Source organism: Mytilus edulis, chromosome 4, assembly GCF_963676685.1.
Source record: "Mytilus edulis chromosome 4, xbMytEdul2.2, whole genome shotgun sequence".
NCBI classification, from domain to species: Eukaryota; Metazoa; Mollusca; class Bivalvia; order Mytilida; family Mytilidae; genus Mytilus; species Mytilus edulis.
The window spans coordinates 35,206,987-35,225,619 of record NC_092347.1 but is presented as its reverse complement, the minus strand read 5'-3'; the positions used below and the strand labels follow the sequence as shown (position 1 = coordinate 35,225,619).

At 34.6% G+C, this 18,633-nt stretch overlaps 1 protein-coding gene across 1 annotated transcript; it reads left to right on the top strand.

Moving 5' to 3' along the window:
• The first annotated feature begins 205 nt into the window (after positions 1 to 205).
• LOC139518425 (schlafen-like protein 1) lies at positions 206 to 10,632 on the top strand. The gene is made up of 4 exons (XM_071309966.1): positions 206 to 611; positions 5,585 to 5,737; positions 6,615 to 6,757; positions 10,440 to 10,632. Exons 1-4 carry the CDS (start codon positions 233 to 235, stop codon positions 10,470 to 10,472), a joined length of 708 nt encoding a protein of 235 aa, XP_071166067.1. The 5' UTR covers positions 206 to 232; the 3' UTR covers positions 10,473 to 10,632.
• Positions 10,633 to 18,633: the final 8,001 nt, after the last annotated feature.

The window sequence follows — 18,633 nt, the reverse complement described above, 5'->3', positions numbered from 1 at the left end:
TTTACATAGTTAAATACACAGATGATCTAATAAGTTGCTGGCATTAATAAAAATAAAAGTTCTTGTAAAACAATGGTCACGTTGGCATTCGGAAGATGGGCGACGTCTTCGCTTTTTAAATTCACTGTTTGTAGTATTAGATTTCTGCATCAAGGATTAAAGATCCGTTTTACATAGTTAAATACACAGATGATCTAATAACTTAAAGGATTCATTATTTGAATTACTAAACATGTGCATAAAGATATCTACTTTGAGAAACTGTATAAAAATAAAAAAGGAAAAGAAGCAGAGGTATGCCGTAATTCTTCTCAGAAATCCAAACGAAGTTTTTGAAGTATTAGATCGCTTAAAGAACCGGCGAAGCAGGAACACCCTTGGATTCGATTTTCAGAGCCTAGCTGATAAGGATGTAGACATTGACGTTGAGATGGAATTGCCTGAAAGATACTATAGAAAAGGTCAATATATAGGCAGAGAAACTAGACAAATGGAATTCAAACTTGGTGGAGGAGACTATGTCAGAAAATATTTGAGGGAAGATGTGCTTAAATATGTATGTGAGTATTTAAACGGAAGAAGCACAGGGACTCTGTTCATTGGTGTAAATGGTAGGTTTTACACGTGCTGCTTCAAATCATTGAAAGCTATGGTGTATTGAGTTTTGATATCACCGTCCATCGTGTTGAGTAATACGTTTTTTAAAGATCGGTTAACAAAGATATTTTTGTCAATATTTTATTTAAAACTTACCTTTATGCCTCTTTATTTAATTGTCGATATTCCTTATAAATTTATTAAAACGTAAGGAATAATAAAAAAATAAAGTATGAATGTTCATCCGTCAAAACGGAAATGAAAGAGAAAGCAAAGCATTTGATTTGTATGTGATTTACGAAAACGACTACAATGTATATTGGTGCTGCTGGTGGAAGTTTCTTCCCCGAGGGTATCACCATCCCAGTAGTCAACAATATCAATAATGTGGTCATTTTCATAAATTTCCCGTTTACAAAACCTTGATTTTTTCGAAAAACTAAGGGTTTTCTTATCCCATGCATAGATTACCTTAGCCGTATTTGGCACAACTTTTTGGAATTTTGGATCCTCAATGCTCTTCAACTTTGTACCTGTTTGGCTTTATAAATATTTTGATATGAGCGTCACTGACACTGTGCTTAAACGGCTGAGCCCAAGATGGCGGACTCTAAACTCGTTGATATTTAATTCATACAAAATGTACCTTTTGCGACGTTTTTCATGCAGAATGTAAATATTTATAGGATTATTGAATAAAGAAATGACTAACAATTACCATAAATTTGTTAATATAGAGTTCACTTAAGCGCAAGGTCAACTTTAAAAAATGCATAAGATGTCCGTAACTTTTTGATCGAAACTAAGCAGACTGTCCGTAACTTTATTTTTAGATGTGGGTAACTTTTGATTTAAAATTTTAAGAATTATAATTTCAACAATTAGAAGACAATACACCAGTTTCACATTTAACTGCGCATGTCTAATCTAATTAGCAAAACTATAAAATCACGCGATAATTCTCGAGAGTTTATCAACTGGGGGCTAACGGTTGTAAGCAGTGACCATTAAGACTTGGAAAAACAAGCATCTGATTGAGTGTTTGCGTTTACATTTGGGTCATTTCTAACAACATGAGCATCATTTGAATCAAAATATAAAATTTATATTGACCAGACAACTTTAATTATTAACAATTGACACAATAAAAGATTTTAAAACGGACTACTGCTGTGTTGTTGATTGCAGTATTATATACGATCTGATATGCCGCCTGGCTTTATATTAATTGTACCTTTAAATGTCACGAATTCACGCTGAGATCGTTCACCTAACGGGAAGAATAAATTAGATAAATAAGCGGGGCTCACTTCATATACATAGTATAAGGTCATAAATTAAGAAGGCAATTAACACCTTGGCCATGTGGAATCCTCGTTTCACCTTGTATAATCTCACCAGGTGAAAATTGATAAAACGTACCCTTTTCTGTATAAACAGTTACTGAAAAAGGGCGACCGTTTGATAATTCATTTAACTTTTGTACACAATTATTTCCTGTAGTTTGTGTTGCAGATCATTCTTTTCCATCCTGCCTAGGTCATAATTATTTATTAGGAAATTAGTCTAAGAATATTATTTTTCTACCCCCCCCCCCCCTCTGAAAATCAAATGGTCATCCCCTAGTACAGATGTTTAAAATGTTAACCCTGGTACCTTATTAACACTGAGATATCATGGCCAGTGTGGTTAATGCCACTGGGAATATTTTAATAATTTAGGAGGGGGTCATTCAGCATTTGATCTTAATTTAAGGCATACATCGCTTGTTGTAAATACAGGATATTCAATTACTTTTAATGGCACGAAAAATGATAAAGTTGACAATATGTAGAAAATTACTCGCCCCGCTGGCACTGAACCTCTGCTTAGACGAAATCGATCATGAACATAGCTTAGAAATTAAAATGATATTGAATGCATTGTATTATAGTCCGATCTTTGAAAATTGAAGATGAACCTGTATTTCTGATACGTATTTTAAAACTGCCTTATATCTCACTTCATTTATATCATGGCCGTCTAAAACATCATTGACACAGAAATATTTGAAACAAATGTACATACAAATAAGCAGATGTGGTATGAGTGCCAATGATTCAACTGTCGATCAGTCCATGTCACAATGTATCAAAAGTTTAACAACTATAGGTCAATGTACGGTCTTCAACACGGTACCAGGGCCCTGTCTACTACGTGTCTATTACAATCAATAGGAAAGTGTTCTATTAATGTTATATGCCATGTACGCTAAACAGGATAAAACGCATGGTGACTCCATTTTTTCTGTTGTTTTCTGAACGCATTTTATAAGAGCTATTTTCTCACATTTTACTTTGGAATTCTATCATTTGTTTTACCTTCAAATATTCATATAATGATACTTTTACCTTAAAAATGCCTCTGTTTAATCCATACAAAATGCTTCATATTTTCACAGCGTATAGCTTGAAAACACTCGGTGACCTATCATTGTGTTTTTCATATTGTTAGCATATCACAATAATTATGTACTACATCTTTGACAAGAGTATGTAAGGAAAAATTCTATCAATTTTCGTTGAACATTATATATTATATACTCCCCTACATTGTACTACCATTATTGGAAATTTCGATTATTTAGCAGTGCCGGTATCATGTCCTTGTACCCATAAAATTTCATGCAAAAGTCACCATAACAGTAACCTGTATTTTTTTAAAAGAAAATTAAAAGTTCGAGTCTATGATACTAAACCTATATGTAGACCGTAAAAACCCTTTACATGCATGTGAAGAAGATGTAAAAAATATTTAAGAAAAACTGGAACAGAACTGAAATTAAATGAATTTCTGATGTTTAGGCTGTTTTCTCTTTATCAAAATATTTTTCTCTTTTCACGAAAAATCAAACTGACATACAGCAATGTACATAACGCAGTAATTATAAGCGGTTGATTTATTATTGTGTTGCTAAATATCAGTAGCCCCCTGTCACGTATGATATCGTTAATTATCGCGAGATTTAAACTCAAACGCGCAGAAGATTTCGAGATCAGCGTTGATTAGTAGCTTATGTGAAACTGGTCTATTAACATCATATTTGTAACCTTCGCGACCGTTTATACTACTCATTCACCACCAAATGTGATTTTATTAACGCATCATACTTACACCACAGACTTTTATGTGGGGTTTGTGGTACTCCATCCTGGTTATGGTTTGAACTTTTATTTACTGATGTACGTTTTATCGACGTTTTTCGCTTGTCAGACCAAGGCTTTTCCATACTCTTTAATGATTTGAGTTTAATTATATGTTTGCGGTTTACCTTCACCTTTGTTTCTTTCTATGTGTATTTTGATGAATACTCTTTGACGCGGCTCGGTATTTATACATCCCACCAGTTAGTTATAGTGTTAATTTTTTGAATATGTTTCCTAGTATGTATTTTTTCTCTCTGTCTATGTCATCAGGGGTTGTTAGACTATTAAATTACCCTGTTGTCCTACGTAGTTATTTATATTTTTATATACTATGTCGAATTGTTACACTATGTTGACTGCTCTTTTCCTTTTATTGTCACTGACTTTTACCTTTTGTGTCTTTTAGTTTTATTCAGTTCAATGAGATTTAATGCAACTTGCATACAAATGAAATATGCAGCTAGCTGTAAAACTAGGTTTATTCATTTATACAAAATGTCCTTTTTTTAAGTTTTCCCATTTACTGTAAATCTTGGCCAGGGTGCCGCAATATCACCGTGCGCAACGTCCGAGTGTGTTCAGATTGACACCCCTATTATTTTACTGTCAATGCTGATGGGATTTGTTTTTGTGGGGATGAGAGAAAAGTGTTTTTGGCTTTTTCAAAAAAACGGAAAAAGTTTGTGCACTTAAGTCTCGTATAGTCTATCCACTGCATGCCTGGGCAATTTGGGTTCCCCTCCAAAAATCCCGGATTCATGCTACCCTTGTCGTTGCTGGCAGAAAATCAGTAAGTGTATACATGCTACATGTATGTGTAAAAAAATACTGGTGTAGTCTACTTGTTCAAAAATAAAAACGAACAATGATGTTTCAACAGTTTATCTGCTATGATCGAAAACAACCCTCCGAACTAGGCGATTCGGGTACCCCAACGTTATACAAAATGAAACCCGAGTTTTGCGGATTTATCGTGATTTTTTTTCATATTTTTCCCAATTTTGTCTTCCATCGATACAATGAATTATATCATACTAGACATCTAATTCGTTTTGTGAATATGTATTCGATGCAATCTCTATCATCAGTTTAAACATTACATCCGCGTATGTCGATTCTTTGAAAGTTACGGACATCTCTATTGGTATGATGAAAAAAGTTACGGACAAGTTGTTTTGAAGTTACGGACAGCCTAAGTGTTTTTTTAAATCGTGCTGTGATCGTTTATTTTGTAGAATTTAATCACCTTTCCAGTTTAGGGGTTTCCCTAAACGATTGATACAACTTTTAAATTCAGTTGTTTAATTGATGCATTCGTGGTATTGTTATTCTATAGAAGAAAAGTATCTAACCGACGCAAGGCGGCTCCATCTTGGGCTGTGGGTAACTTAAGTACCCACATCCGTTTAAGCACAGTGACTGATGAGTCTTATGTAAACGAAACGCGCGGCTGCCGTACTAAATTATAATTCTGGTACCTTTGATAACTATATCACAATTCAAAAGCTAGCCTTTAACAACATAAAAGGTGTAGACTTTTCAACATATTTCGAACTGTTGTTGCACAAATGTAAGGTGAACATCAATCAAAGTAATCTTGATAATAATATAACACTGAAAAAAAAGTAATCCTGAATATTTGGATATTTTGATACGACCCCTTTTTATCGTGGTGGAGCGTGGATATCATTATTAGTTTATGTAATGAAGACTTTCTGAAAATGTCTGAAAAAAGTATACATAGTTCAGGGTTAAAATCTGAAATGATGTTTTTTTTTCTCAATGTGTGTGTTACTTTTCAGATGATGGTCATGTTGTTGGTGTCAATTGTGAAGAAGAAGATAAAATTCGTCGAGAGTATATCGACCAAAGCATCAGAGCAATAAGACCACCTGTCGATAATAAGGACTATAATGTAGAGTTTATTCCCGTGGAAGTGAATGGAAAACTAAGAGGTCATTTTACAAAAGTTTTTTTCTGTGTATATAAGAAAGGAGATGGGGTATGATTGCTAATGAAACAACTCTCCTTTAGAAAACAAATTACACATAAATTAACAAGTAAAGGTCACCGTAGTGTATTTTGTTTTATATGCTGAATTTTGTTTGTCAATCCTGATTTTGCGTGTCTTATATTACATTACTGTTGACCGCTTGCAAATATGTTGTATAGAAAAGAAGGAGTATTGATATGAGTCCATGGTTAATGTATGATGATTTAAGCAATCATAAGTGACGGTACGGACTATAAATGATTTTAATATGACATGTGAAGCAATTAAAACGAAAAATCAACAACCGTCATTTATGGCAAAACAGATACACAAATGTAGCCAACATAAATCTTGATCAACTTATTTAAGATACTTGTGTCAGGATTTAAACTTAAGGAATAATATGCGTTAGACTTTAATGAGATATAGATATAGGACGATGTAGTATGAGTGCAAATGAGACAACTCTCCATCAAAATAATATGCCTATTCAGAATGTGGCGTGGTTAAGAAATTTAATTAGCACCAAATTTCCCTAACCATTGACAATAGCACAACATACGAACAACTAAAACAATTAGTTGTTAAAAACATTACTCATCGACACGAAGCAGTAATATATCTAAAGTTATGACCATATGCTCAGTAAAGAAGATTTATGTATGAATCTAATATGATATTTGATAAATTAGATAAAGGAATTCGATTTGAATTTTCCCCTTAAGTTTGAATATATATAGTTTGATATATTTGTTATTTTACTTTTGTGTATAACAAACAAATAGCTTATTTGATGTAGTAGAATTCAACCTGTCAGACATTGTATGCTTATATTGCAGCCAATTGTAAAGTAATTGAAATAACAGTCTTCAAGAAAAAACAACTCAATAGACTTTTTGACAGTAAAGGTCACGTGTACATGAGACGTGAGGGCAGTGTATCGGATTTTACCGCGGCTGAAGTACAGGATTGGATTTTTCAGGTATGGCATTTTGGAATAAAACATTATTAAATTTATTGAATTTACTAAAATATACATATTGCACAACTATGTAACTTCAATTTTGATAGTATTTAAATGAATGTGGTCAAAATATTGGTTTCTTAATTATACCGAAGTAACGAGGCTCTCGTCAAATTATAAACACTGAACAAAAATAACACATCAAAGTTGCAAATGACGTTCACCTACATTTGAAAAATACGCAGCTAAATACCGCAAGTGCTTAACGTTTACAAAAAATTATTTTGAAAACATATTGATACATTGCTATTGTTTCGGTTTATCAACGAAGCCTCGAAAAGAGTACACATTCCTCAGATACAGAAAACCAGGCCACCGTTTCACAAAGCCTTCTTAACTTACGATCATCGTATCAGTTTACGATCTGTTTACGTGTGGCTCTACGTTCACGTTACGTGTGTTTCACAAAGGCATCGTAAAGGACTACTAAGTTGGTCGAAAGTTACGTCCTGTGTATCGTAAACCAAGAAGAGTGCTTTCTTTCACGTCCGCACTTTTTACGAGTATGGCATGCCAAGTTAACATTTTAAATAATTATTACGTACGGATGGCGAATTAGGACGATTTGTTTATATCAATATTAATGCAAGTAAAGAATTTGAGTCCCTTTTCAACAATCAAGATCAGACACTTTTATTATAGATATAAACTTAATACAGAATTTAGTACGATTAAAGAATTATGCAAGTATTCCTGAAAATTATTTTGCCTGACGAGTTTAGTATACATTTTGCACGGGGAGGGAGGCTTTCAAATACTTTCTTTCATTGAAATTAAATTACTACGGCGGTTGAGAGGACATGGTATATATTGTCCATTACATATATTAAAAAGACTTTGAACAAATATATGTACTCTTTTTGAAGACAAAAACAGTTAAATGTATTAAACAAAACTATCTGTCACAGTAAGGGTCTGGTGGATTGGGGGGTTGGGGGGGGGGGGGGGGTTGTATTTAATTCTTTGTTCTGTACTTCTTTTGCCATTCTTATCTATTCAGTAAGATGTTTATTCTTATATTTCAATTATTTATCCCTTTTGCGATAGGAGGTAATAGTACTTAGAATTCGAAGATGGGCATTAATTTTATAACATATACAGCAGCATTAGTTATCCAGCATTAAGAGTAATCTGGAATTTGATAGAGTAAAATTTGATCACCAGAACTAAAGTTTATCATTCATAGCCCAACTGTCAAACGTCCAACAAAATTAATATAGAAGAAAACTCCAATCAATCAATAGTTTTTGGAGAAATATCAACGTATAATTATTTGACATTTATGCGTAGTAAATAAACTTGTTAACCGTCCCCGTTAAAAAAAAAAAAAAAAAAAAAAAAAAAACCCAAACAATGTCATCCGTCCTTAGCATTCGTCTTCTAGACCTTAGCAATAAATTGTTCAACTTGTTTTTAGATTGGAAAGAATTGTGGATCTTACAAACATGAAACTGAAGACTTAGGAATCATTCCGACGAAAGCGACGTTTTGATTCTGATATCACCTTTTAATCATGTTAATTGTCCATAAATTTTGACATTATGAAGAAACTAAGATTTTAACACCATCAGGCAAAGCTGACCTTCGACTTATTTTGTTATTTATTATTGGTCCTACTAAAATGCGCCCGGGAGCGCCCTTTTGGTCAGATAGCTTTTCAACTGTTTCTGTTCTTTTTGCATCCTCGGTTCCAAATATTCGGTTTTAAGCGTAATTGATAAATAGAGAATAGCTCTTTTAGTTGTTTACGGCCTTTTGTTATTGCATCTAGCTTTTTTTTTGAAAGAGGTTATTTTGTTCTGAACTCTAGATCTATCACGAACTGTGTTATCAGTGTTGTAATAATTTCTGACATAAAGAAAGGTTCACACTGCCGATCAGATCATCTCGATGAACCCGAAAGCTTTAATGCAACAAAGATGTCGTTATTCTGTATACATAAAGTAGATCTTTGTTAATGTAATTTCAAATTCTAGTTGCTTAATTTTTATATTCCATCAACGTAAGTGTTTGCATTTTTGTTTCATCTGTCAAATTAAGATCTACATTCCTAGATTAACATGTAGCTATGCACAAATTTAGCTGTGTATTTTATCACATCAATCATTGTAGTTTGTTCACCTCAGCTGCAAAGCTTAATGGTGCGTTTAAAACATAATCTAACTAGTCTAAGAACGGTGTGTCATAGATTTGTACATTCTTGACACTGTGTAGACTTGTTATAATTGTTATGACGTATACGTATATGTTCCGATTTTAAATTTTAGTACGGAAAGGTTTAAATAAAATCGTTATTATAATTATCAAATCTGAATCATTAATATTCGCAATACAAATGCGCCTGTCCCAAGTCAGGAGCCTCTGGTCTTTGTTAGTCTTGTATCATTTTAAATTTTAGTTTCTTGTGTAGAATTTGGAGTTTAATATGGCGTTCATTATCACTAACCTGGTAGAATGAAATTCAAAACAGTGTGGCTGTGGCCATTGATTGACACATTAAATTCATCCATTGACGGGGACAATTTACGTGAACGTTTGTCTGTAACGACCACTGTTCACGACGTACCTACGATAGACATTTAAACTGTGGGGTCACCAAAGGTTTCTTAACGCCTTTGATTATAAAATAATTCGAAAAATTAATCAGGAATAACCTTTATGTTTTGATTTATATAATTGATATAAATCAAAACATCGTGTTATTTCTGATTAATTTTTCGAATTACTTTATTAAGGTGTTGAGAACCTTTGGTGACCCCATAGTTTAAGTGTCTTTAAAAAGTACATAGTGAGCAGTGGTCGTTACATACAAACGTTCACCTAAATTGTCCCAGTCAATGGATGAATTTAATGTGTCAATCAATGGCCACAGCCACACTGTTTTGAATTTCATTCTATATATATTTGTTAGGGGGCCAGCTAAAGGACGCCTCCGGGTGTGGGAATTTCTCGCTGCATTGAATACCTATTGGTGACCTTCTGCTGTTGTTTGTTCTATGGTCGGGTTGTTGTCTCTTTGACACATTTCCCATTTTCTTTCTCAATTTTATCTATATAGTTACCTTACAATTTGTAAAAGTAACCGATTATAGGTCACTGTAAGGCTTTCATCACGGAGCCTTGGCTAACATCGAATAGCAAACTATAAAGGGCCCTGAATTACTAGTGTTGAACCATGCAACCAAGAAAGGTAACTGTTTAATCTATAAAAAACAAGAAACGAGAACATTTAATGAAACACATCATCAAACGACGACCACTTAACATCAGGTGTCTGACTTATGACATTATAAAACTCGAAATTTGTACGCTCCTGTGACTCTTCAGTACCTTTAAATATTTTATTTTTGGTTTTTTTCCTAAATTCTACTCTAAAATAGGTCACGTAAAGAACGTAAAGAAAGCATTTGAACAATTCAATAATCAAAACGTTCGATTATAACAAGTATGAATTATTGGGTTAATTGAATAATGACGGTACATGCATACGAACAAACAATATTACAAGCATGCGTTGGATAACTACACATGTGAATTGAAATATTTCTTATACAGAATTTTTACTTTGATATCAGTTTTTTTGCGTATCAAGAGAAGTCATTGATATTTTATAATTTGGTTTATTGTGTCTTTCAAACAGAATCGTCCATCGAAAAAGTGCACTTTGTTATGATATTGGGATATCAAAAGAACAGTACCTACATGTAGTTGGATACCAGTTATTGTTCTCCAATATACAAAAGGATCTCGATCAGTTACAAGAAACCATATTGAAATGATCTCATTACTTCAGGGTAATAAAACCATCTGTATATGTCACAAACATAATTATATGAATGCACTTTCGTTTTAGTTGATTATTTTAAAACCTACAAATAATGTACATTGTAAATTGATAAGATTACCGAGCTCCAAATGTATGGTAAATTAAAAAAAAAAAAGATTAAAAGTCCATACATATGACAGAATAAAAAGTAAATTTACAAAAATACTGCACTCCGAGGAATGTTCAAAACGGAAATTTCTTAATAAAAAGACAAAATCAAATGATAAAACGCATCAAACGAATAGACAACAACTGTCATATTCCTGACTTGGTTAAGGCATTTTCAAATAAAGAAAAGGGTGAATTGAACTTGGTTTTATAGCGCTAAACCTCTCACTTGTATGACAGTCGCATCAAACAAACGCTCGTCCAAACTAAAAAAAGGGACCGACAGGATAAAAACTGTCAATTATTGTACGGTTAACGGTCGTCAATAAACTCTTCAACAGCGTCACAAGCTGAACTTGTCCATTATATAGAGTTACTCATCCCTTTCTTTTAGCTATGCTTCAGCTTACTTTAAAGCTTTAAAAGAGGGACGAAAGATACCAAAGGGACAGTCAAACTCATAAATCTAAAACAAACTGACAACACTATAGCTAAAAATGAAAAAGACAAACAACAGCACACATGACACAAAATAGAAAACTAAAGAATAAACAACACTAACCCCAACAAAAAACTAGAGGTGATCTCAGGTGCTCCGGAAGGGTAAGCAGATCCTGCTCTACATGTGGCACCCGTCGTGTTGCTTATGTTATAACAAATCCGGTAAATAGTCTAATTCGGTAGGTCACATTCATTAAAGGGAGGGGGATTGTAGTTACGACGTAAGGAACATATCCGATACCATTTGTGAAACGGTTATTCCATAACGGTCAACCAACTCGTGATGGCGTCCGTAAAATTTACGAAGGGATGATTTCAACTTCACCATTTGGAACTCTTGGTTTAATAGCTTCCTTGTGAGCATCAACCCTCTATCAAGAAAATCATGATAGGAAATGCAAGCTCGGGAATATCGTATCAATTGGGAGATATATACCCCGTATGCAGGTGCTGCTGGAATGTTGCTACTTAGAAATGGACAGTTCACAATTGGAAAGCTGAAATCATCTCTTTTGTCGTAAGTTTTGTTTTCAACCGACCCTTATTTACAATTTCTAGATGTAAGTCAAGATATGAGGCCGACTTAACTGTATCTGTAGTATCTTTTATCTCTAGCTCGATTGGATAGATGCGTTCCACATAGTCACCAAATTTTGAATTATTTAGTGAAAGAACATCATCTATATAGCGAAAAGTGGAGTTAAAGGATATTGCTAACTTCTTATCTTTCTTCCTAAGAAGTTCCTGCATGAAATCAGCCTCATAATAATAAAGAAAAAAGTTGGCAAGTATAGGGGCACAGTTTGTTCCCATTGGAATGCCGATAGTCTGTTGAAAAACACGTGCGCCGAACGTAACAAATATGTTGTCAATCAAGAAATCAAGCATCTTGATAATATCAGTTTCAGAGAATTTTTTGTTCGAATCAGAGTGATCCTTTACAAAGTAGGATTTATCCCTCCCTAAGACAAGATACTTGTATCTACGTTGGCCATTCTTTTTTACGAAGCAAAGCATACCAACTCTTTCAATTTGTCTTTTAGTTTGGAATGTGGAATACTAGTGTACAGAGTAGAAAAGTCAAATGTTTTAATGTTGTTACAAGATGAAAGAGAGTTAGATTATATGTACTCTAAAAGATCTTTGGAATTTTTAAGTATCAACATCTGATTCACGCCCCTCTAGAATATGCAGTTTCACAATAACTTTGAAGCCCGTCTTTGATTGCTGATAAAATAGATGTTAATAATTTAGAAAGAGGTTTCGTGGAGCACTTGGAAGACTCAGCAATATACCGTTGTTTGTAAGGACACTTATGTAGTTTAGGTATCCAATACAGTGATGGCAGATCCAGTTCTTCATCTTTGGTTGAAATTCAAAAGGAACACAGAACAGACCTATGATTATCTAGGATTTCCTCTTTGGTAAGTGTCGTGAGGGTATATGTTGAGTTTCCAAGTGAATTGTCAATACCTAAGTCGTTCATCAAGCAGTTAATGTAATGAGTTTTACATACGAAAACGATGTTGTTTGGGGCTTTATCTGCGGGGACAACAACATATTTGTCATGGAGGTAGGATAGGTGTTTTGCAACATTTGGGTCTTTAAAGATTGACGTAGCATGGGCATTGATAGACCCATTCAGTTTCTTAATTCTGATTTGTATCAACGACCTCACTGCCTTAATCCATTCGGAAAGAGTGTCTACGTCTTCCTTCTCGCGCTGAGCCCATTGCCTGGCATAATCTGAGGGGGAGGACAGGGGGGTACCCTTCTCCCTTCTCCAACCCCTCTTCTCCTTTCTCCTATCCCCGTTCTCCTTTCTCCCATTAGAATAAAACGTCTCCTTTTGAGATATTTTTTCTTGAAATATTAGAAAAAAATTTAAAAGGAGAGATATTTTATTTTTTCTCCTTTCTCCAACTTTTTCTCCTTTCTCCCAGCCTTCCTCTCCTTTCTCCTACCCCTTTCCCCTTTCTCCTACCCCCTTTCTCCCTGTCTCCCTTACCCCTGTCCTCCCCCTTTAATCTTCAACTGAATCCATCAAAATTTTATAAAGTTGTATTTCCAATTGATGGATTTAGGCTCACGATATTTCGGACCTTTCGATAACACATTTCGTAGAAAAGTGTTATTAACAATGTTGAGGTCACCGGTAATAACGTGGCCAGCAGGATTATATGTGAATTGGGAACTGGCACAAGTGTATTCAGGAGGTTTAGACTTGAAGTCGTCAATTTCGAGATCCTGCAAAATGTGTTTGTAATTGAAAATTTTAATTGCAATAGGTTTGGTATAGGTATAAGAAATGATTGGTACAGACTGGTCTTTGAAATAAGGAGGTATTTTCGATTGAACTAATTTATGATGAAGGATATTGCCTAAGTTGACGCCATCGATACCTTTGTTGGCAAAGGAAAGATTAAGGAAAGATCTTTTCTCTTTTTCAACTTTGCCAATGCGGACTGGCTTAAAAAGTCTGTGACTTGCAATATCCGAAATTATAGCTGTAATTTTGTTTTGGTTTGAATGAGGGTTTGTACCAGTGGATTCCAAACATAAATTGAACAGAGAATGAAGTTTTGAAAGGGGTAATGAATAAATTTTCGTGCGAATGTGATGAATACCTAACGGCTTTTGTATAAATGGCAGCAAGTCATTAATAGATACATCATGCAGAGAAGGTGATGTATAATGACGATGACCATGACTGCGTTTACGTCGAGGAGTCGAGTTGAAAATATTCATCACATTCACCGAGTTACAAGAAGGACTAGATGGAATACCTATACCATCAATTTTGTCATTGCAACCATAAGGTGTCGCAGTTCCCAACTGTCTAATCCAGTAGTCCTCTTTTTGTCTACGGAGAGTTGTTGAAAGATTAGGATTGTTAGAGCTATGGTATATCTTTTCGATAATGCGAACTGTCATGGAAACGATGGAATGATCGGGCTGATTGAAATGCTGGTATATAATGTCGTTAGCATTGAGGTTAATGTCTATGACCGCACATACGTTTGTTTAGCCTTCATTTCGTTTCACCGACGTATACCAATCCGCAAAGGTTGCACTCTAATCCGTAGACGACATTTATCGATTTACAATTCAGATCATCGTAACTTCTTGTAAAATATGACTTCTTGGTCAAATTGCTAGTGAATTCAGCATCTGTAATTAAAATTGCACAAGTTTTGCAGCCTTTGGTCTCACATTTCGAAATGCGACAGTGTTGTACTGTGTCATCAAAAACCAAAATGTCTTTAAGGAGAACTGAACATGGCTGTATATGTGTAATATTGCTGTTGTCACTAGGACGATGATCTGAATGAGTCATGTTTGTGATATTTGTCATGTCTGGTGATGAGGGGACACCTGTCGTATCAGACGACACCGTGTCCATTGTGACGTCTGTTTTTGGACCTTTTTAAATTGGGCGACGTCCGAGCCAGTTTCCTGTTAGATCTTCGTAAATTCATGCAGTTGTAGTTTTGCTACTGGGCGGATGATGTCCTCTGGGACAAAATATCCACCAGCAGAGACATCGACCCAGGGGTTATAAAAGAGGGACGAAAGATACCAAAGGGACAGTCAAACTCATAAATCTAAAACAAACTGACAACGCCATGGCTAAAATGAAAAAGACAAACAAACAACAGCACACACGACACAACATAGAAGTTGTAAGGTGTAAGCTTCAATTTGTGCTATAAATATTAAAAACCATCATAGAATTTGAACAAAAAATTTCAGATATCCATTAATTTACACACTGATCAACCTGACATTGCTGAAAAAATGTTTTGCTTCACATTTTTGTTGGACTGAATAATAACTAAATTAGTAAAACAATAAGGTCTTACCTAACGTACATGTAGAGGAAAGACCTTTTAAAAAAATCATTTAGAACGTCTTACTTGAACGTAATTCATCACAGTCAGTTTTACCTCACTACAAACTGCTCAGAGTCTGAATTGACCAGTTTTTGTGCTCGACCAGGAAAATCGAGCACACATTTTACTCGACCAGACTCGACATTGTCTCGAATGAACTTAATTGTACTTAAGTGTACTCGACTAGGTCTCGACTTTACTTAATTAGTCTGATTCAGTACTTGGTGATCTTTGTGTAGTCTGAAATAGTATTGACCAAGGCTCGACCTATCTTGACTAGTTTCGAACTGCCTCGACTAGTCTCGACTCAGTCTCGACCTGTCTCAACTAGTCTTGACCTTCAAATTCAGTTTTGACTGGTGTAAATCAGGTAATCTAACTAAATTGAATATTGATCTTACAAAATTCAAGCTTATTAGGTAGTTTGATTTATTGCTGTGAAATGAAGTCGAGACCTAGTCGAGTACACTTAAGTACAGTTAAGTACAGTCGAGACAATGTTGAGACTGGTCGAGTAAAATGTGGGCTCGATTTTACTGGTCGAGCACAAAAACTGGTCCATTCAGATTCTGATCAGTTTGTAGGCCTGCGCCTTGAACAACTCCACATGTAATGCAGGATCTATTCACCCTTCCAAAGCATGCAAGATAACCCCGGTTATTTGATGGGGTTCATATGACTTAGACTGTTTAAGAAGCTTCTAGTTTGCTTATGGTCGTTTTTTTTTTGGTGTTTTTTTCAACAACGCTTTTGTCGGTTTCATGTCATCGTCCTATTTGTATCGCATGCCTTAATAAAAAAATATTCCATAGGACAAGGTACGATAAGTTTTTGCAACTGGCCCACTATTAATAAGGAATGAATAGAAGCAAAGAAACATAATTAACTTTTAAAAGTATAGTGTCTTATCTTACGATAAAAAAAATGAAACTTTCTGTAATAAAATTAACGGTACCAATTTTCTTGCACCAGATGCGCATTTCGACAATACATTCCTTAATTTATAATATTTTCTATCATTTTGTAACAGCAAATTTTAATAACACAAAAAATCCGTATTTTCATGCCAGTACCGAAGTACTGGATACTGGGCTGGTGAAATCTTCGGGGACTTATAGTCCACCAGCAGAGGCATCGACCCAGTGGTAGTAATAAAATTAACGGTACCAATTTTCTTGCACCAGATGCGCATTTCTGTGTAATCTGTGTGTGAAAATGATTAGATACCACTCTCTTTCTCTTGAAAAACGTAAATTTTATGACAATCAGAAGTCTTCGCATTTGTTTGGGCAAATAATCTACTGCTTTCAATATATTCGTGGTACTCGTGTCTGCTCATATTAAAAGATCAATAATTCTGCACTAAAAAATCCTGGTTTTACGGATAAGTTTATAATATGTGAACCAAGGACCGGAACTAACTTGCATTTCCGAATCTGCATGAGTATTGTATTTTAACTCAGGTGTTCTTGATTTAGTTACAAAACTTCAATGCCAGACAAACAAGAAGCTTTTTTGTCCTTGATGTTATTTTTGAAGTCTGTGAAAGTCATTTTCTTTTCAGCCAATTGTAAAGTAATCAAAATCACTGTGTACAAGAGCAAACAACTGAACAGACTGTTTGACAGTAATGGTCACGTGTACATGAGACGTGATGGTTGTGTTCGTGATTCTTCTGCAGCTGAAGCCCAAGATTGGATCTTACAGGTTCATAGTATAAAAGACGATGTTGGATATTCTTCCTTGACACCAACCAAAGACAAAAACGTATCACATACATTAAGAAGCCATCATGTGAAATTTAAAACGGTCAAGGTTATATACTAGTATACAATATGTCAAGACCAAACACGCCTGGAGTTACAATCAAGGTATTATCTGTAGTTCAAATCTCATAAATCGAGTAAGAAAGACAATTGTAAAGTTTTTTTATCAATCACCATGGTAGCATTCATTGTGTAACCAATGGATAATATTTTCGCGTGGGTTGATACATATTTGTACATGTACACATCAATTATTTATGATTTCGTTTATTTCATAAACTTAGCTTTACCAAATACGTATTATTGCTGTATTTTTAAGAAACAAGGATTGCAATACCTAACTTCCACTAACAGTTTGTAAGTTCTTCTAAACAAAATGCTGTATCTGTTATTGAATTACTGGGGTGTTTGTTTCTACTTACAGAATCATTCCTCAAAAGTTTGCATTCTGCAATGATAATCGAATATCAGTGGAACCGAACTTAGATTACTCAAGTGGCGACCAGTACAGGTTCCCGTAATTTTCATGAACTACCAACTAGGATCGCTAAATATTCAGCTGTTATACCTTAGACGTTACATTAGTATAGTCAGTTTATATCAATGACTGTTTTCTCAGGTGTTTAATATGTATGACTTTTATTTTTTATATTGTATGGACAATTCTGTATGACACTGTTTGTATTATTTGTAACAATCCTATCAGTCCATTTGATAATTAATATTGTTCACTTTTTTATAAAGACTTACTTGACCAAGCGCGTGTTATGACAATGAATATGCATATGAGGCTTGTATGTAACATCAAACTAGAGTAAAGGAATTTTGTGACTAACATTACTTATGAATTCGACAATCGTCGTTCCCGCGTTTATGTTACGGGCCATCATCAATATTTTTTAAAGGCTGGGGAGATTTAGCCTCCAAAAAAACAAGCAATGTGTGTCCATTAGATTGATAAACATTCTGTCCGCAGTGAAAGAGAGTCTACAAAAATACTGTGAACTGTTGTAAACTCGGAGTTCAGTCCTTTTTTTCCATTAACAATCCAATTTTTTTTTCTGATTCTGGGCGCCATTAACTAGAATTAAAAGAAACAACTGACATGGCGTCCTCTAGATCTGCCTCAAATGTAGACTTTGACCTCAAATTTGACATAAGCACTTATCTTAGTACCAGAAAGATGGACGAAAGATACCAGAGGGACAGTCAAACTTAAAGATCGAAAATAAACTGACAACGCCATGATAAAAATGAAAAAGACAAAAAAAGTACACATGACACAACATATTAAACTTAAGACTGAGCAACACGAACCAAACCAAAAACAGGGGGTTATCGCAGGTGCTCCGGAAGGGAAAGCAGATCCTGCTCCACATGTGGCACCCGTCGTATTGCTCATGTTATTACAAACCCGGTAAAAAGTCTAATTCTGTAGGTAATATTCTGGCAAAGGGAAGGGGATAAGTGTTCATGCATTCAGATGGTTAGTCATATAGGGTGGTTTTCAGTATTTGGTTCCTCAACTTTGATATACACTGATAACACTGATCGCAGTAGATATAAAATCTGATATATTTTTTGAATTCATTGATGTATATGTGAACAATTTCTATTTGAATTAGAATGAAACTGTTAATACAATTATTTAGCTTAGTACAACGTCCAATACTTAACAGCTGCATCAATGGCTATGTTTGGCTTTTTTTTTTTTCCTGGTTGTATTTTTATTCTGTAATT